This window comes from Pezoporus occidentalis, unplaced genomic scaffold (genome assembly GCF_034315485.1).
Source record: "Pezoporus occidentalis ecotype Australia unplaced genomic scaffold, CSIRO_AGI_Poc_V1 ctg360, whole genome shotgun sequence".
In the NCBI taxonomy this organism is placed as follows: domain Eukaryota; kingdom Metazoa; phylum Chordata; class Aves; order Psittaciformes; family Psittacidae; genus Pezoporus; species Pezoporus occidentalis.
The window spans coordinates 134408-152613 of NW_026915592.1; the positions used below are offsets into that span (position 1 = coordinate 134408).

Below are 18206 nucleotides of genomic sequence, written 5' to 3' on the forward strand. Positions count from 1 at the left end.
TGTGACGCAGTTGCGTACGTGCGTACGCGGCCTGGCGGTGGGGACCCGGATCGACCGCGGCGGCGGCTGCGGGGCGCGGCGGAGCTCGGAGCACTCGCAGCGGGGCCCGGGATTCCCGGGGGCTCCACGGCCGCCATCACGGATTTCCTGTGGGATAAACGCACCGGGCTGGCTGCGAGGACGGTGCGGAGCGCGGAGGATGGGGGGGGTGGTGGTTGCGGGCCCTTCCGGGGGTGGGGTGTGAGGGAGGTGAAGGCCACGGTGAGGCCTTGCTGTTGCTTTCACCCCCCTTCCGTCAACTCCCCGTTGTCTCTTCCGTCGGTGCCGGTGCGTGAGCGCCGTTCTGCCGCTTCGCGGCCTGGTGCCGTCCCCGCTCCTCCCGGTGCTTCCGCTGTTGGCGCTCGGCCGCTCAGGCCCCACCCGACAGCGGCGGAGCGCGGCCGCCATCATCGTCCCCAAACCGGTTCCAGAGCTGCTTTAGGAACGCGCCGCTGCGGGCTTTGCCTGCTGGGGAAAGGGGTGCCGGGCCTTGGCCGGCCTCCAGCGCCGCCTTCGTGCGCTGCCCTTAATGAGAGGTTGGACTCGGAGCCGTCGGCCCCGGGGTAGGGGGGGTTGGGGGGGGGAGAACCGTGAGCGGGTTCTCCAGTCGCCACCTCGCCCTCCCGGTAGCCGGGCCTGTAACACCGGGGCGGGTGTGCAGCCGCTGCGTGTGTGCCTCTTGGTGGGGAGCGCGGGAGGAAAGTCGCCATTAGGAGGGCTGTGGGCAAACGGAGCTCCGGGCTGTTGGCTTTGGAAGCAGAGCAGGTGGAGGTGTTTGATGGTTTGGAGCTAAAATACGTGTGGGGAATGGCTTAGAGCTGGGGATGGGAGCAGGATGCTCTGAACCGGGACTCAGGGTGGAGTCCTGCTGAGGGACAGACTCCTTCCCTCTTGGCTCTTGCATCCCATCACAGAGGTGGAGGTGAGCGCTCGTCCCACTGAGGAGGGCTCTGCAAGGCTTCATGAATGCCTTTGCATGTGGACAGGGTGGATTTGCTCCCTGGATGGGGCAGAGGGAAGCGTGGATGTCTCTTGCTCAGCAGTAAACCAGAGGCATCTCTTCAGGAGCTCCTGTACAAAGTCCCTGTGCAGCAGTACGGGGGTGCAAGGACTTTGGGCCAAGCACTTGCTGATATCCTGAGCTTCATTTCACCTTCAGTTTTCCTTGGTGCTGCTCTCTCCTTTCTGGGGAGCACCTTAGTTTAAAGAGAGAAGAAGGTGGAAGCTCGGAAGGCTCGAGTGCTGCTCCTGGAGCTGTGGCCAGTAGAGATGAGTGCAAAGAGGTGAAAGTAACCTGAAAACCAGAACTGCAGCAAGCACAGCCCATATGGGTGGCCACATCCTCTCATATGGGGTGCTGGGGTCTCTCAGAAGCTCATACCCTCCCTCTCAGGTCCTCCCCTGCATGCTCAGACACTGCTAGTGGCCTCCCCTCTCCTTGCCCTGGCAACTCCTTGGCTGCGGATGCTCTGCGCTGGTTTCCCTCCCTTGCCATTGCCTCTCACGGTCCTCTCCTGTCCCTGCAGATGCCTCACTCCCGAAGGTACCGCTCGTCGGAGCGCAGCAGCCGGGGCAGTTACCACGAGCGTTACAGGAGCCGCAAGCACAAGCGGCGGCGGTCGCGGTCCAGCAGCAGCGAGCGGGACCGGCGGCACCGGCGGGAGGACAGCTACCACGTTCGCTCCAGGAGGTGAGGCTGCAAGGCCGGGGCAGGGCCCCTGACCTGCGGGGTTCCTCCAGGGGCAGCTCCCCTGCTCTGCGCTGTGCTCTGAGCTGGGTTGTGTTCCTAATGCAGTCCCTGCCTTGTTTGCCCTTCCCCAGCTACGATGACCACTCAGCAGACAGGAGGGCCTACGACCGGCGTTACTGTGACAGCTACCGGCGGAACGACTACAGCCGCGAGCGGGGGGAAGCCTACTATGACCCCGAGTACCGTCACTCCTACGAGTACCGGCGCTCCCGGGACCGTGAGGGCAGCTACCGGAGCTGCAAAAGCAGCCGGCGTAAGCACAGGCGGAGGCGGCGCCGCAGCCGGTCCTTTAGTCGCTCCTCATCGGTGAGTATCCTGCTGTGTTGGGCCTGCCCTGTAACCTTTCTCTCCCAGGTGCCGAGCTGGGTAAGTGGAAAACTCACTTTCTAACTGCTCTCTCAGACTCGGCTTGAGATGTGCATAGAGAAACCTTTGGTGCAGGTGGCAGCTCGTGTCCACCGTCCTGCTGCGCCTCAGCAGGGGCTGCCCTGTGCCAGCCCGGCCCAGGCAGCTCAGCCCCTCTCATAGTGTTGCCTGCTCAGAGGTGGGAGGAGGACAGGCTGTGCCTTGCGAGGCTGGCGTGTCCCCCCCGGGGTGGTGCAGCAGGCCTCAGCTCCTTTATCCCTGCAGAGCACTGTTTTTGTTCGGTGGTGCTCATTAAGAGCTGTCTAGGAACCCCAGCCAAGCAGTCTTTTGTGTGAGGTCCAGCTGATCCTGGTCCCAGAGAGCTCATCCTGCCTGCCACAGGCAGCTCGGTCCCTGGTTCTGTGTTCCGTGGCAGGAAGCCTCCCTGTCTCTGAGGGTTACGTCCTGCAGCAGAGCAGGATCCTTCTGGGTGGGCTCAGCTGATGTGGGGTGTCATGTGAGGGGCTCTGCAAAGGAGTGAAACTTGTGGACTGATCAATTCAGGTGGAGGCAGCAACCGTCACAGGCTCTTCCCAGCAGTGTCCCTGCCGTTCTCTTCTTGTCTGTTCTGCTGTTCACCTTCCACTTCTGTTAGACCCAGACACGTTCTCTGCTCTGTATGTGGAGCTCTCAGTGTTGTCCGGTCTGTTCTGGCTGTATGTCCAGGGATGGGACTGGGGGCTGGATTCAGGTCCCAGGTGTGCTGGCCGGTTGGTTGCTCCCAGGTGTGGGGATATTTAGCTGAAGAACTGAAGGCAGGAATTCTCTCTTCTCTGGCATAAGCCTCTTATCTGCCTCATCCCAGGCTGTCCCTATTCCCTATTGGGCCTCTGCTTCTCTCCTGGAAGCTAGTCCTTCCAGGATCAGCTTTGTTAGGGGAGGGTGCAGGCAGCAAGGTCACATCTTCCCCAAGGCAGTCGCAGTCCTCTCTGGTTTGGACGGATCGTTGTACTGAGAGTTGCTTCTGAAACCTCTGAATTCATCTTTGCCTGAGTGTTGGGGCTGGGGGACGCTGTCGGGGGGCTGTTGGAATGGGATGTGGGGGACAGCCCGGGCCTTTGCTTGTGCAGGACTTGCCAGCACCCACCTTCTGCTGCCTTTCCCCAGCGGCTGCATGGGGCTGAAGGAGCCTCTCCCCGAGGCTCTGCCGCGCTCTCTTGGCGTCACCAGGACCCGAAGGCCAGTGCCGATGCTCTCGGAGCCCCGCTAGGAGTGAGGGCAGCTGCCCCCTTGCTCTGCCCTCCACTAGCCCTGTTGTGACCGTCTCTGCTCTTGCACTGGTTCGGGTGGGGCTGTTTGTAGGTTCTTTTTTTTTTTTTTGGTTCTTTTTTCTTTTTTTCCTTTTGGTTTTCTTTTTTTTTTTTCTTTTTGGCTACAACGAAAAGCAAACTGTTTTTTTCTTTTCTGAGCTAGTGTGTTGTATCTTGACATGTTCCCTTGCAATATCCCTATCGTTATATATTCCTCTGTGCCGTATGAATTGGCTGGGAATCTCCTCCTGCAACCCCTCCTCAAACAACCATGTGAATTTCCAAACCAACCAATGCGTGACGCTGGCTGCTGCGCTGGGTTGAAAATGTGATTGGTGAATGATGAATTCCCTGTCTGCCTGGGCCAGCAGCGGAGTCGACAGAGCAGCAGAAGGGCCAAGAGTGTGGAGGACGACGACGAGGGGCATCTGATCTATCGCGTCGGCGACTGGCTACAAGAAAGATGTACAGCCAAATCGTAACATAATTTAGCTCTCTAGTTAAGCTCCCATCGCAGTCGCAGATCTGTCTTATCTTTCTGTTTCATTTTATTTCCATTGTTTATTAAAGAGAAACCCTCTCCTTTTTCCTTCCCCTTTTGTTAAAGCTACGTTTATATTTTGTATTGTTACTGAAGTGCCAGGGAATTAGGGCTGTTGCCTTGTGCAGCCGGTGTCAGCCTTCCGCTGCTCCGGCCTCTCAAGCTGTGTGCAGGTTAGGTGTTGCAATGCATTCTCCTCTGCCTTGTGTATGCACTGCATCCAGGTCGTGCTCACTCTCTCATCTGCTTTCCTCTCCTTCTCTCCCTCCCAGATGAGATTATTAGCACCTTAGGGGAAGGCACGTTCGGCAGGGTGGTGCAGTGCATCGATCACCGCAGGTACGTGGCAGGGATGTGGTGGTGAGGGGTAAAGAGAGACCGTAGCTGGCAGTGGAGCCTTTCGTGTTCAACGTGGGAGCCTGGGGGTGAAATGAGCCTCTTTGTTCCCAGGATTCCTCAGCTGGTCTGGGCACTCAACCTCTCGGGTTGCCCATGTGTTGGAGAAGAGTGGGGGGAGCTTCTGGGGGGTGCTTGTAAGGAGGGAAAAGGTGCTGCTTTGGTGGATGGAGCAGCTTCCAGTGTCTGAAGGGGGCTACAAGGATGCTGGGGTGGGACCTTCATCAGGGACTGGAGTGATAGGACAAGGGGTGATGGGTTCAAACTGAAACAGGGGAAATTCAGGTTGAATGTAAGGAAGAAGTTCTTTACTGTGAGGGTGCTGAGGCGCTGACAGAGGTTGCCCAGAGAAGTGGCAAATGCTCCATCCCTGGCAGTGTTCAAGGCCAGGCTGAACAGTGACTTGGGCAACACGGTCTAGTGTGAGGTGTCCCTGCCCATGGCAGGTGGTTGGAACTGAATGATCTTCAGTTCCTTTGCAGCCCAAACCATTCTATGACAGCCGTTAATAAAAGCCACCTCCTGGCTTGGGAAGGGTGGTGGAAGGCTGTGCTGCAGAGGGTGAGGCTGATTCAGAAAGCCCTTTTTGCAGGCCACGGGCTCTCTGGCCCAGCTCAGAGCTGATCTCGAGCTTTATCCCCGTTTCTCCCCCAGGGCTGGTGCCCGTGTTGCTCTCAAAATCATTAAAAACGTAGAGAAGTACAAAGAAGCTGCTCGGCTGGAGATCAACGTGCTGGAGAAGATCAACGAGAAGGATCCCGAGAACACCAAGTGAGTGGGCTCCTGGCGTTACCAATGGAAGGGGAAGCCTTGCCTTAGCGCAGTTGCAGGGATGGAATGCGAGAGGTACTTGATGTTGGGTGACTGAATCTGTGTGTGGCTACGTTTTGGAGGCATAGTGGCTTGCTGTGGGATGAGAAGGAAAGGAGGAAGCAGTCACAGGGATAACAGCGGGGTGGTTTGTGCAGGTCTGTGTCAAGCCTCATGTTTTTGCCCTCAGTCTTTGCGTCAGGATGTTTGACTGGTTTGACTACCACGGCCACATGTGCATCTCCTTCGAGCTCCTGGGGCTCAGCACCTTCGATTTCCTGAAGGACAACAACTACCTGCCTTACCCCATCCACCAAGTGCGGCACATGGCCTACCAGGTGTGCCAGGCTGTGAAATGTAAGTGCTCCCTGCGCTTCTCCACTGCTCCTTGGCTGACCTGGAGGGCTGTGCAGCTCCCAGCAGTGCCAGTTCTGAGCCTAAGCCTTGCACTGCCTCCAGTGGTGAATGCATGCTTGGAAGGGATGCTTGTTTTCCTGATTGTAATGTTTTCCGGTGCATGTGGGCTGGCAGGAGCTCAGAGCACTTGAGCATCCACCCCCCTACGCGTTTGGGTGATCAATATGATAAATGTGCTTCTGACAAATCATCTTGGCCTGGAGCAGCCTGTTCACACCCCGTTGTAAATGTGGGCTAAACTGGTGCCAGTGTGAGCAGCCTGAATGAGTGATGTTCGCTCTTTGGGTGGGTGTAGCCTCACTTCGCTTCTGCTCCATCACCCGACTCTGTTTGCCCCCTCAGTTCTGCACGACAATAAACTCACCCACACCGACCTCAAGCCAGAGAACATCCTCTTTGTGAATTCTGACTATGAGCTCTCCTATAACCTGGAAAAGGTAACGGTGCTTCTGGGGTTCTTGGGTTCTGCGGTCCCTGGCCTTGGCAGCAGGAGGGAGGAGTCGGAACGTGGAGCCAGGAGACACGGGGTTCACCAGCTACGTTCATGCACACGTTCAGGGCCTGTATCTTGCACGAGCTGCCTGTGTGGCCTGTGAGGGAGCCATAGGGACCACAGGCTTACCTGGCTGATGGTGGGAGCGTGTTTGGGGCTGTGCTAGCACTAGTGTAGCCTCTGGAGCCTTCCCCTGCCCTGTGGTGAAGCCTTAGCTGTGTAAGGAAGGGGCTGAGTCTATGTCCTGAAGCTCCTGAGTAACTGATGCTGTTCTCCCTTGTGAAGAAGCGGGATGAGCGGAGCGTGAAGAGCACAGCCATCAGAGTGGTGGACTTCGGCAGTGCCACGTTTGACCACGAGCATCACAGCACCATTGTGTCTACCAGGCACTACCGAGCTCCAGAAGTCATCCTGGGTATGTTCCCCTTGGTTTCTCTGCAGAGGCAGGTGTTTTCCCTGGGGCACTGGGTGCTGCCTCCTGGATTAAGGAGCATTTTACCTTCACATCCTTCAGTAGCTGTTCTGGGTTTACCCTGGGAGATGAGAAACACTTTGTTTAACATGTTCTACAGTGCTATTTTGGGGGGGGGGGGGGCGAGAGCAACTCCTAAGTTGCTGTTTTGGCATTGCCACCAGCTGGGCAGTCTGTTGCCACTGGTGTATCAGGAGCCTGGTGGGAATGGGAATTGTTTTTCCAGTTGTTTGTTTCTAAAAGGGAGAGGGATTTGGAGTCTTAGGCTGTAACTGGATCTTTTATTTAAAACACATTGTTTTCTAGAGCTTGGCTGGAGCCAGCCCTGTGATGTGTGGAGCATTGGCTGCATCATCTTTGAGTATTATGTGGGTTTCACCCTGTTTCAGGTGAGAACTGTATGCTGTATGGCTACCTCACAACTGGTGAAAGAGGATGCTGGCTGTTCCCCAGTACAGCCAGGAGCCTCTGGGAATCATGGGCTTCCCTCCATCACTGCAGTCTTGTAGAGACAACCAAGGTGTTGCCCAGCAAGGGGTTCTGAGCAGGGGAGTACCCAGGGCTGGAGCTGGAATGATTGGAATCTGTTCCATGCCTTCCCTTTATGTTTCTCCCCCTCAGACACATGACAACCGGGAGCACCTGGCCATGATGGAGAGGATCCTGGGGCCAATTCCATCTCGGATGATCCGGAAGACGAGGTGGGCAAGGCTGCTTGGGTACCACAGGCTTGCTCCTGCTTCAGGGTAGCGCTTCTCTGAGGGGTTGAGCTTTGAAGCTGCCTGCTGAGCATGTTGTTGTTGCTGCAAGGCATTTGGTGTTGGGGGTAACCTGTTCACACCTCTTACTCTGTCAGGAAACAGAAGTATTTCTACCATGGCCGCCTGGACTGGGATGAGAACACCTCTGCTGGCCGCTACGTGAGGGAGAACTGCAAACCACTACGGGTAAGGAGGGGTGGGCAGGAATCCTCCTTGCTGCAGCCTCTTCTCATTGCAGAGTCTTTTAGCGCCTGCCCCAGTTGGGAAGATCTTCCTGGGGGCAAGGTTGGGCCACCAAGAGAGTCAGACCAGTGCATTCCTGAAGGAGCATTGGCTATCCCAGACATAAATGAGGAAGGCTGCAGCAGCCTGAGCGTAATCTGAGGTGGAGGAGGAGGGCATGGAGACCTTGGGAAAGATGGCAGGGGGAGCTCAGCAGTTCCGTGCATGGGGCAGTGGTAAAGCGTAGAGCTCAGGTCTGGGATGAGTGATGGTCTGAACAAACCAAACCTTCCCACGTCTTGGCCATTCAGCCCAGGGAGAGCCCTGTGAGCGGGCTGCTTGCAGCATCCTCAGCACTAACCTTCCCCTTCCATCTGCCCAGCGATACCTGACCTCGGAGGCCGAGGACCATCACCGCCTTTTTGACCTCATCGAGAGCATGCTGGAGTACGAGCCCTCCAAGCGCCTCACCCTGGCCGAAGCCCTCAAACACCCCTTCTTTGACATGTTGGAGATGGAGCCCAGCACAAAACTGTGGGACTCGAGCAGGGACATCAGCCGGTGACGGCCCAGGCACCAGCCTGCGCTCACATTCTAGCCCCCGTGGAGGCCTGTGTCATTTCTATTCAGACTTTTGGTGCTTTTGGTTTGTTTTTTTTTTATACATGAGTAAAACTCCCCTGGACAAGTTTGTAAAGCTGTTAATATGTGAGATACTGTAAATAGCCCGTATTCTATAGCGGCCTCTGAGCACCACGGGCCCAACCTCCTACTGTTGCTGCTGCCGTTATCATGAGGTGAGGGGGCCTGTATGTCCATATGTAAATACCTCTGTTAACGTGTTGCTCTGTCTCCTCCTGCCCTCCTTGGTGTACATACTCCAGGACTCACAGCTCGCTGTAGCTTATCTGTTTCCCTGTAAGTTATGAAACTGGTGGGACTGCATGGGAATTATTTTTTGGATCAATGTCATAGCCCATCCCCACACCAGAGTTTTATAAGGATTTTGTACAGTCTTTGTGGAGAAATAAATATGAAGTGAATAAAGCCCCGGGTCTGGGTCTGAGCCAGCAGCAGCCGCTCTCGGTGATGGCTGTAGGAAAAGAGACGTCGAGCACCCGCCTCGGTGTCTGTCTCTGGCTCTTACCAGTGCTGCCGTGGGACTTCCTGGGGCTGTTTCAGACGTGGTTCCAGCTCAGTGCAGGTGCTTTGCCCGCGTGTCTGGGAGAGCCATGCTGGGGGGTGGCAGTAACAGAGCACTCCTGGTCTGTTCTGGGCTTAGCACTTGCCTGGGGCACCATCTGCCTGTGGCAGGCGCTGTCCTGGTACCGCGCAGAGGGATGAAGGGGAAGCCTGGCTTCACCTCAGTGAGGGACCTGAAGCGGCTCCGGGAGCGGGGCTTTGGGCGAGGGATGCGGGGACGGGAGAAGGGAATGGCTTTGAGCTCCCAGGGCGGGGATGGACGCGGGGTCAGAGGCAGAACCGTCCCTGTGAGGGTGCTGGGGCGCCGGCACGGGGGGATCACGGGGTCGCCGGTTCCCGTTACCGGACAGCTCCGATCACGTGACCGCCCGGCCCAGCCCCGCCCCGCGCGTGTGCAGAGGAGCCCCTGCCGCAGGGCTCGCCGGCGCTGGTGACGTCAGGGGCGGCAGCCAATCGGCGGCGGCGGGAGGCGGGGCTGCGGCTGACGGGGCTGAGGCGGTCGCGGTCGCGGTCGCGGTCCCGGTCCCGGTCCCGGTCCCGCCATGGCCCAGCGCGGCGGCCCCGCGGTGCTACCGGACAACCCGTTCCAGGTGCGGGGCCGGGGCAGCGGCGGCGCGGGTCCCTCTTCCCCCCGTCCGCCGCCTCACCCCGCCCGTTCTGTGTTGCAGGACCCGGCGCTGCTCCCGCCGGGGCCCGGCCCCGAGAGCGCGGCGCTGGACGCGTACAACCCCTTCGAGAGCGGCGCGGTGAGGCCCCGGTGGGGCGGGGGGGCTGGGATGCGGCGGGCGGGCCCTCACCGCGCTCCTCTGTCCCCCGCAGCCGCCGCCGCCGTACCAGGCCCCGGCCCCGGCCGCGGCCGCGCAGCCCCCGCGCAGAGCCAGCCCCACCGAGCCCCGCAACTACGGCTCCTACGGCACGCAGGTACCGGGGCGGGCGGCGCGGCCTCCGCGGGAAGGGCGCGGGGGAGCAGGCGGCACCCCCAGCGCCTGCGCTTCTTTCCCCCCTGCCCCGCAGGCCTCGGCGGCAGCGGCCGCCACGGCCGAGCTGCTGAAGCGGCAGGAGGAGCTGAACCGGAAGGCGGAGGAGCTGGAGCGGAGGGAGAGGGAGCTGCAGAACGCGGCCCTCGGCGGCCCCGCAAGTGAGTGGCCGGGGGGGCCGAGCAGGGACCGTCCCCTCGGGGCTCCCCTGCGCGGGCACCGCCGCTCTCTGCCTGTCGCCTCCTTCCCCCTGCAGCGCGGCTCAACAACTGGCCCCCGCTGCCGTCCTTCTGCCCCGTGAAGCCGTGCTTCTACCAGGACATCCCGGTGGAGATCCCCGCCGACTTCCAGAAGACCGTTTCCACCATGTATTACCTCTGGATGGGTGAGTCCCGGCGGGGAGCAGGGCACCCAGTGTCCCGTGTGCTCTGCAGGAGCTGGGGTTAACGCGATGCGTGCGGGACTGAGCGCCCTACTGACATCGCCTCTCTCTCAGCCAGCACCATTGCCCTCTTCCTGAACTTCTTGACCTCCCTGGCCTGGTTCTGTGTGGAGCCCTCGTCTGGCTCTGGGTTCGGGCTCTCCATCCTCTGGGCTCTCCTCTACACGCCCTGCTCCTTTGTCTGCTGGTACAGGCCCATGTACAAAGCCTTCAGGTGTGTATCTGCTCCCGGGCCAGCAAAGCAGCGCTGTGGGGAGGCTGCATCATGGCTGGGGCTTGGAGATGGGGGCATGGGGCTGCTCGTTGTGCCCCGAGGGGGCAAAGATGGTGTCCCAGCTCCTTTGGTGGCCTTTGGGTCTGGGGCTGTTGTGATTCTGCTCTGAGCTTCATGTTCTCCTTATGCCCCCCCAGCTGTAAGGGAGGTTTTGGGGGTTCTTCCCTGTGGCCTGACCTCGCCTGTCTCTTTCTCCCAGGAGTGACAGTTCCTTCAACTTCTTTGTCTTCTTCTTCGTCTTCTTTGCCCAGAATGTGATGTATGTGCTGCAGGCCATTGGCATCCCCAACTGGGGGTTCAGGTGTGTGTGGGGCAGAGCCGAGGAGCTCTGGCCAGCCGAGTACTCCAGAAAGAGAGGAGGCAGGCAGGCAAGAGGGAACCTGTGCTGTCCAACTGCCTCTTGTGTTGCAGTGGCTGGATATTGAGCCTGATAGCGCTGCGGAAGAACACAGCTGTGGCGGTGATGATGATCCTGGTGTCCTTGTCCTTCACAGCAGTGGCTGTGCTGGGCATCATCATGCTGAAAAAGGTGAGTTTGAATCAGCCCTCAGGGCTCTAGCACCTTTTGGGGTGGCTTTGGCAGGCACGGACACAGCTCTGCTCACTGGGGTGCCCTGGCCCTGAGCCCCTCCTCAATCCCAGATCCACTCCCTGTACCGCCGGACGGGCGCCAGCTTCCAGAAGGCACAGGAGGAGTTTGCTGCCGGGGTCTTCTCCAACCAGGCTGTGCGCAACGCGGCGGCCAACGCCGCTGCGGGCGCTGCCACCAACGCCTTCCGGGCGCCCTAGGGCAGGGCCCCGGCTCCTCATCGCACGTGGGCTCTTCCCGAGGGAGAGGAAATCCAGGTTGCACTTTCATTGGATCCCCGTGTGTCTGCATCAGCTCTCAGAGGCTGCCTCATCCCAGCTTGGAAGTGCTGGTGCCCGAAGCGTTTGCTGCTCTAACCCTTTCCTCACGGATGGAGGATGCGCTGGTTTGTGCTGGTCCCTCCCCTCAGCGGACTGGGGATGGAGCGGGGTGGGAGGCGCTGTGGCCAAGCCCTGTGCTTGTCATCGCCCTCCCTTCCAGCACTGAGCTGCTGGGGGCAGGAGGCTCCTCCAGATGTGTGACAGGGACCGAAATGGCTGCTCCCATTCCTTGGGCATTCCCGTTTCCCCATCTGTCTGCCCTGGGTTCCCCTTGTGCCCCCCAGGTTCTCCCTGGGGGCTTTTCCCTGCCTTCTCTCTGCTGCAGGACCCGATTCTCTGCCAGGAGCATCATCCGTCCGCTGCTTTCCCCAGGAGCTTGCTCTGGTGGTGGGGGGGCTGGTTCTGTCCCTAGGGTGCTGAGCTGGGGGGCAGCCCCCATTCTGTCCCCCTTCCTTGTCCCTGTCTGTTCCAGCTGAGCCTGCTCCAGGCACAGGAATAAGGACTGTGTGATGCACCCGGGCAGCGGTGTGGGTGCTGCTGGCCTTGAAGCCGTGTGCCCCACAGCAGCTGAGCCAGGCCTGTGGTGGAGCCCAGAGCCGGGCTGGGCACTGAGGAGGGACCCCAGTACCCCTAAAGCCCCCTCTCACTTTCATCACCTTCTTGCCCCCCTGCCCAGCACTCTTCCCCCGCAGCCTGTCCCTCCCTGTGCCCCCCCACCCCACCCCACCACCCATCCCCTCGGGGAGCCCTGGGCTGGGTCCTGCTCATTCTGCTTTGCCCCATCTCCTCCCAGTGCCCCGGGTTTGTCCCTTTTGTTCCGGGGCTGGTGGGAGGGTTCGTGCCTTCATCCATGGGGCCGGTGCCTCTGCCCCGGGGGGGTCCCTGCTCCCACCGCTGCCGCCCCACCGGTGGCTGCTCCTGCCGCGGCCCCGCGTGTTGCTGAGCCCGACGCCGCCCTCGGCTTTTATTTAAGGAATAAATGAAGTTTCTCTCCGCGCCTCCGTGCACCGGGACCGGGGGGGGCGGGACCGGGAGTGGTGCCGCAGCCCCGGCGGGGCGGGCCGAGCCGAGCCGCGCTCCAGCTCCCGGCGTGCCACGGGGAAGCGGGGGGCGGGAGCGAGCTCGGAGCGGGGAGCGCGGGGGCCGCCGGGGCTCGGCGGGGGGCGATGCGCAGCACCCGGCACCGGGGGCGCTCCGGGCAGCGGGACCCCCCCCCCGCCCCGCGGAGGATGCTCCTGGGCGGCGCCCGGGCCCCCGCCCGAGGCTCCCGACTCCTGGCGCTGCCCCGGGGGCCCGGGCGCCGCGTCCCGGGCGGCGGTTCCCGGCCTCGGCATCGCGCTATGAGCCCTCCGCGGGGGCCCGGCGAGAGAGGAGGAAGCCGCGGGGCCGCGCTCTGCCGCCCGCCGGGAGCCGTAGGCCCGGCTCTGCCCGGGATGCGGAGGTACCGGTGAGGCGGGTTCTGCTCCAGGACAGCCCGGGCAGGGCAGCGCCGCCGTCAGCATCCTCCGGGAGGCGAAAGGTGGAGCCCGGCCCGTTCCCGCAGAGCGCCCGCTCCTGCTTCCCCGGGGCCGGCGCCGTCCTGGCGCGGTGCCGCCGCTTGCCCCGGGGCTCCGGGGCCCGCAGCCGCCGCTCGCCGCCCGGGGCAGCCATGCCCTCCCCTAGCGAGTCCAGCCGCTCCTTGACCGGCCGCACGTCCCGCAGCCTCACCCACCTCCGCGTCCAGCGGACCTGGCTGCAGATCCTGCTGGTGCTCGGCTTCATCCAAGTCATCCTGGGCGTCCTCATCGTCACCTTCAGCCTGGTGGCCGCCACCATCACGCCCTCCGCCAGGATCCGGCACTCCTGCCCCTCCTGGGCCGGCTTCTCGGTGAGTCCGGGGCCGGGGCAGCGCAGAGGGGGTCCTGGCCAGCCCCGCTTTGCCGGGTCCCTTCAGCGCTGTCCCAAGGGAGTGTGGCCCCGCTGCTCCCCCATCCCTCGCCTGTGCCTGCCGTGGTGCATTGTGGGAGAATCCCAAGGCTTCCTCCAGGGTGACAATGTGGGATGGTGACCCCAGGAACGGGGCGGGGGGGGGCTCGGTTCTCTCCAGGCCCTGAGCAGTTTGTGCTGGGAGGAGGGAGAGTGTGGGGTGCTGCAGTGGTGGCGGGGGTGGGAGGGCAGACTGGGCGGCTCTGCCCTGCTCCGCAGCCCCACACTGGGGTTCTCTGCCCGCTGCGTGTGTGGGGTGAAGGTAGGACCCCCACAAGCCCCACGGTGCCCCTGCGGCGCAGAGCTGCCCGCAGTCCCCAGGCTCCCCGGGGCCCTGAATCAGCAGTTTCGCCCGGCTTGCAGCAGCGCTGGGGCTGCTTGAGCAGCCCTGGGCTGGCTCCAGGCCCACGGGGCTCGGGGGGCTCTGCCAAGGGGTTTGGGGGGCTGCTCTGGGCCCCATTGCCTGGCAGAGACCCCTCCTCATCCTCACCCCTGGGCCTGTGCATCTGCAGCTGGCGCTGTCCGGCCTTGTCGGCATCATCTCCTGGAAGCGGCCCCTCACACTGGTGGTAGGTGCTGGGGGGGACCAGGGCAGAGCAAGGGGTTGAGCATCCCTCCCTACCCCTGTGGGTGGATGCATGGCTGCACGCACCAGCTCCCTGTGCCCACAGATCACCTTCTTCACGCTGCTCTCGGTGCTGGGTATCATGCTGAGCCTCGCCGGGTCCATCCTGTCCTGCCAGAACGCGCAGCTGGTGAAGTCCCTGCAGGCCTGTGAGAGGGTGCGATGGGCCCCGGGGCAGTGGAGCACGGCTCAGCCCTGGCTGCCGGGCTCTGGCCACACGGGGAGCTGTGGGGCAGGGGTCCCGTGGGGCCATGTCCCGGTGGCTCTCAGGGGTATCCCTCATGGTGCTCCTTGTCCCCAGGAGAGGGACTCGTGTGTCTGCTGCCAGGCCCGCCCGGAGCCCCCCCCCGCCTCCTGCAGCCGGCAGAGCGAGATGCTCACCATGTTCCCCAACCCCGACTGCCGCAGCATCCGTGCGGCGCTCAAGGTGGGGCACCCCGCGCGGGGCCAGGGCTCCCTGGGGCACCCCACCATGCTCTGCGGGCGCCTGCGCTCACCCCGCTGCCCCCCAGGACCTCCTCTTCAGTGTCTGCGGCTTGACCGTCTTCTCGACCGTCGTCTGCACGCTCTCTGCTGTTGTGTGCTGCATCCAAATCTTCTCCCTCGATATCGTCCATGCGGTGAGTCCCAGCCCTGGCCCAGGAGCAGACGGGGCTGGGACTGGCATTCCCCGGGGTGCCAGGGCAGGACCTGGCCCCAGCCGGATTAAGGCTTGGGATGCGCATCCCTTGCCGGATGCCTGTGCAGGGGGTCCCAGCTCTTCCTCCTCCCCTCTCGCTGCAGCTGGTGCCGCAGCGCTCGAGCTCCGTGACGCTGGAATGCACGTCCCCCCCCGACACCTTTCTGCAGAGCATGATGGACTTCGAGGAGTTCGTGCCCCCGGTGCCGCCACCCCCCTACTACCCCCCCGAGTACACGTGCAGCTCGGAGACGGATGCGCAGAGGTACCTGCCTGCTGGAGCCGGGGGTCTGTGAGCCCCAGGCAGGGCTTGTCCCACCCAACGCAGCTTTTCTGCTCCTGCCTCCGCAGCATCACCTACAACGGCTCCATGGACAGCCCCATGCCCCTCTACCCGACTGACTTCCCCCCTTCCTATGAGACTGTGATGGGGCTGCGGGGGGACAGCCAGGTAGGAGATGTGGTCCGGGGATGGGGCAGGCACGTTGGGCTCCTTCCTGCTCTGCCTGCGCCCTGACTGTGTCACCCCGTAGGCCACCCTCTTTGACTTGCCGCTGACGGACGGCTCACACACCTGTGCCTGCGACCGCGTCCCCTCCATCGTGCTCAGCGGAGAAGGTGCTTGTGCCCCACTGAGGACTGGGAGAGGGGCCGCGGGGGGACTCTTCCTTCCCAGCAGCTCCTCACTGCCACCCGCTCCGCTCCTTGCAGTGTCCATGGACAGCGGGTCCCTCATCATGTCCGAGATCATGGACATCCCGGGGGACAGCAGCCCCTCGGAGGACTCGTGCCTGCTGGAGCTGCAGGGCTCCATGCGCTCCGTCGACTTCGTGCTGTTCCGCTCCATCCAACGCAGCCGCGCGGGTTACTGCCTGAGCGTGGACTGCGTGCAGTGCAGCCACCACCCGCGCAGCCCCATGCTGGGCCTGCAGGGGCCCTTCGAGGAGGTGCCGCAGCCGCGGGTGCGGGGGGAGCGCTCCTACTCCTGCTCCACGGCGGCGGACCCGGGCCACGACGGCGTCCTGGCGGGGGGAGCCGTCACCCACAGCTGCAACCGCCTGGAGGGGCTGTCCCGCTGCGCCGGGCCCTGCTTCCCCGAGGTGCGGCTCAAGGACAAGGGGGAGCCGCGGGGGCGCTGCCGCCCCTCGGGGCTCGGCCCCGGCCGCCTCGGGCAGCTCCGGCGCAGCAGCGAAACCTCCTGCCCCGCGTCCCCGGGCCCCGCGCAGAGCCAGCGCCCGCTCGTGAGGGCGCACAGCGACCCCGGCGTCCCCGCGGCCGGACGCGCTGGTAGGCGGCGATGGGCGCGGCAGGGGGATGCTCTCCTGCAGCCGGGGCGCAGCAGAGGCGGGCAATGGGGCTGGGTCAAATGGTGTTGATTCAGGATAAGTGGGGTTAAATCCCTGCTCCTGCCGCTCCAGACCCTGGGGTTTGATCCCTGGGAAGAGATCCGGGGAGACCTCAGAGCAGCTCCAGTGCCTGAAGGGGTTACAGGAAACCTGGAGAGGGGCTTTGGGCAAGGGCCTGTAGGGACAGGACAAGGGAATGGCTTTAACCTGACAGAGGGGGGATGGAAATGGGATCTTAGGCGGAAGCTCTGCCCTGTGAGGGTGGTGGGACACTGGGATGGGTTGGATGGAGAAGGTTTGGATGCCCCATGCCTGGCAGTGTTCAAGGCCAGGTTGGACACAGGGGCTTGGAGCACCCTGCTCCAGTGGAAGGGGTCCCTGCCCATGGCAGGGACGGGCAGGGTGGTTCTGCTGTGCTGGGAGGAGGGTTTGCTGTAGGGTCGTGCTGCCTGGGCTGTTGCTGGTGTCTGCACAGGGGTGCAGGATGCTGCCAAAGCCTGAGACCTCTTTCTGCTCCCCGCAGATTTCAGGGAAGTACTTTATACCAAAGCACTGGAGGACACCACGTCCAGCTCCTCGGCGGATACAGGTCAGGGCACTGGGATGTACTGGGCTATACAAGGGGCGGGGGGGGGTGTGTTTCTGTAGCCCGTGGGGGTCCGGCTCACTCTTTTGGGGCCTGGGGACAGGTCCCGTTGGGAGCAGCCGTCCCGGGTGCGATGGTGCTGTCCCCGCAGGGCTGTGCTCCGAGGCCTGCCTGTGCCGCCGCTCTCACTGTGACTCCCCGCCGCTGCTCCGGGCTGGCTCAGCAGGGAAGAGCAAGGCGCTGCCCTCCAAGGTGACGGAGCAGCTCTCCAAGAGCACGACCCGATCCCTGGGGGACCTCAAGGTCTGCAGGGGCACCCGCGGGCTCGTGGCCAGGTTCCTGCAGAGACCTAAGCGCAGCGTGGAGGTGCCCGGGCACAGCTCCCAGGGGCACAAGCAGGTGGGTTACAGTGGGGCCCCATCCACATCCTCTTCCTCCCTCTGCTCCCCATCTCCACACCAGCGCTTCCAGGGTCTCTGTTCCCATGCCGTGCACCCCACGGTGTCAGCACCCCAGCTCCAGGCAGGGGCTGTGGCCAGAGCTTCCCTCCTGTGTCACTGTCCTTGCCCAGCCCTCCTTGGCGTGACAGCTCCTTCCCTTAGTCCCCAGCTGTAGCCATGAGTGGGAAAATCATGCGTGTCGCAATGGTTTTAGCTTTGCCCCTGAGTCACCAGAGCCCGGAAACAGCCACTGGGATGTCCCAGCCTTAAGGGATGTTGGAGATCTTGCACAGCCCAGGAGGCCCTGATGGGGCTCCATCAGAGACTGCAGTGATAGGACAAGGGGCGATGGGTTCAAATGGGAAGTTCAGGTTGGAGATAAGGCAGAAGCTCTTCCCTGTGAGGGTGCTGGGGAACTGGGATGGGTTGAATGGAGAAGCTGTGGCTGCCCCATCCCTGGCAGTGCTGAAGGCCGGGTCGGAGCACCCTGCCGTGGCTGCAGCCTGTCCCCATGGGGCTGCAGGTTCCCTGGAGCGCCTGGTCCGGAGCAGAGCGGCCCCACGACGGCATCCACCTGCGGAGCTGCGGGGACCTGAGCTCCACCTCGTCCCTGCGCCGCCTCCTGTCCGCCCGCCGGCTGGAGCGGGGCCGCCCGCGGAGCCTCAGCGGGACCTGCAAGGACAGCGAGAGCGTCCTCTGAGCGCGGCCCCCCCCTCCCCGCTGCCCCAAAGGGGGGCCCCGCTCCGCGCCAGGGCCCTCGGACGTGGCTGCCGCCCCGGGGGGGGGGCCGGGTCCGGCGCCGCTGCCCCTTCCCCAGGGTTAGGGGCTGGTCCCCTGCGGCGTCTGCCCCGGGGCCGCCGTGCCCCCAGCCCTGTGCCCTGCGCCAGCCGTGCCTGCGCCCGTCCCCGGCCATGCCTGTGCCCCGCACCAGCTGTGCCTGTACCCCCGGACGGCCGCGCCTGTCCCGTCCCGTCCCGTCCCCCGCTGCCCGTTGCGGGGCCGGTCCCGCAGCGCTCGGGCCGCGCCGCCCCTCGCTAGAGACCGAATAAAAGTGATCGCCGCCTCCACCGGGGCCGTGCCGCCGGGGCCGCGGGGGAAGGGGAGGGAACGGGTCAGCTGACGCCGGTCATATGAGGGGCGGGGCGGGCGCCTTGTCCCCGCTGGACGGCGGGTACCGGCGGGAGCAACGGGGACCCAGGGCCGT

General features: G+C 63.1%; 2 protein-coding genes across 7 annotated transcripts; both read left to right on the forward strand.

The window, feature by feature from the left end:
- The first annotated feature begins 22 nt into the window (after window positions 1-22).
- LOC134169940 (dual specificity protein kinase CLK2) lies at window positions 23-12356 on the forward strand. 5 transcript variants are annotated; one of them, XM_062630913.1, is made up of 20 exons: window positions 23-183; window positions 1566-1729; window positions 1861-2095; window positions 3813-3909; window positions 4258-4324; window positions 5036-5152; window positions 5382-5548; window positions 5951-6045; window positions 6387-6516; window positions 6880-6962; window positions 7195-7274; window positions 7430-7520; window positions 9428-9505; window positions 9579-9680; window positions 9774-9897; window positions 9993-10121; window positions 10233-10392; window positions 10652-10753; window positions 10864-10981; window positions 11095-12356. In XM_062630913.1, exons 2-20 carry the CDS (start codon window positions 1566-1568, stop codon window positions 11239-11241), a joined length of 2286 nt encoding a protein of 761 aa, XP_062486897.1. In that variant the 5' UTR covers window positions 23-183; the 3' UTR covers window positions 11242-12356. The 5 variants fall into 5 exon arrangements, with proteins under 5 accessions (XP_062486897.1, XP_062486893.1, XP_062486894.1 ...); XM_062630909.1 differs by lacking the exons at window positions 9428-9505; window positions 9579-9680; window positions 9774-9897; ... (3 more) ...; window positions 10864-10981; window positions 11095-12356 and adding an exon at window positions 7939-8603; XM_062630910.1 differs by lacking the exons at window positions 9428-9505; window positions 9579-9680; window positions 9774-9897; ... (3 more) ...; window positions 10864-10981; window positions 11095-12356 and adding an exon at window positions 7939-8603 and having other exon boundaries at window positions 3816-3909.
- A 371-nt stretch (window positions 12357-12727) lies between these two features.
- Window positions 12728-18069, forward strand: ENTREP3 (endosomal transmembrane epsin interactor 3). 2 transcript variants are annotated; one of them, XM_062630901.1, is made up of 12 exons: window positions 12728-13228; window positions 13839-13895; window positions 13998-14108; window positions 14253-14378; window positions 14464-14571; window positions 14735-14895; window positions 14982-15081; window positions 15164-15248; window positions 15342-15917; window positions 16500-16565; window positions 16666-16961; window positions 17526-18069. In XM_062630901.1, exons 1-12 carry the CDS (start codon window positions 13010-13012, stop codon window positions 17700-17702), a joined length of 2082 nt encoding a protein of 693 aa, XP_062486885.1. In that variant the 5' UTR covers window positions 12728-13009; the 3' UTR covers window positions 17703-18069. The 2 variants fall into 2 exon arrangements, with proteins under 2 accessions (XP_062486885.1, XP_062486886.1); XM_062630902.1 differs by having other exon boundaries at window positions 16714-16961.
- The last annotated feature ends 137 nt before the right edge of the window (window positions 18070-18206 follow it).

Excerpts from the sequence above, each read along its gene's own strand:
- LOC134169940 (XM_062630913.1), top strand. The coding sequence starts at position 1,566 with ATGCCTCACTCCCGAAGGTACCGCTCGTCGGAGCGCAGCAGCCGGGGC. Across the intron at positions 6,963-7,194 it reads TGGGTTTCACCCTGTTTCAG|ACACATGACAACCGGGAGCA; the intron begins GTGAGAACTGTA and ends TCTCCCCCTCAG. Across the intron at positions 7,275-7,429 it reads CGGATGATCCGGAAGACGAG|GAAACAGAAGTATTTCTACC; the intron begins GTGGGCAAGGCT and ends TTACTCTGTCAG.
- ENTREP3 (XM_062630901.1), top strand. The coding sequence starts at position 13,010 with ATGCCCTCCCCTAGCGAGTCCAGCCGCTCCTTGACCGGCCGCACGTCC. Across the intron at positions 14,379-14,463 it reads GCATCCGTGCGGCGCTCAAG|GACCTCCTCTTCAGTGTCTG; the intron begins GTGGGGCACCCC and ends GCTGCCCCCCAG. Across the intron at positions 16,566-16,665 it reads CAGCTCCTCGGCGGATACAG|GTCCCGTTGGGAGCAGCCGT; the intron begins GTCAGGGCACTG and ends GCCTGGGGACAG.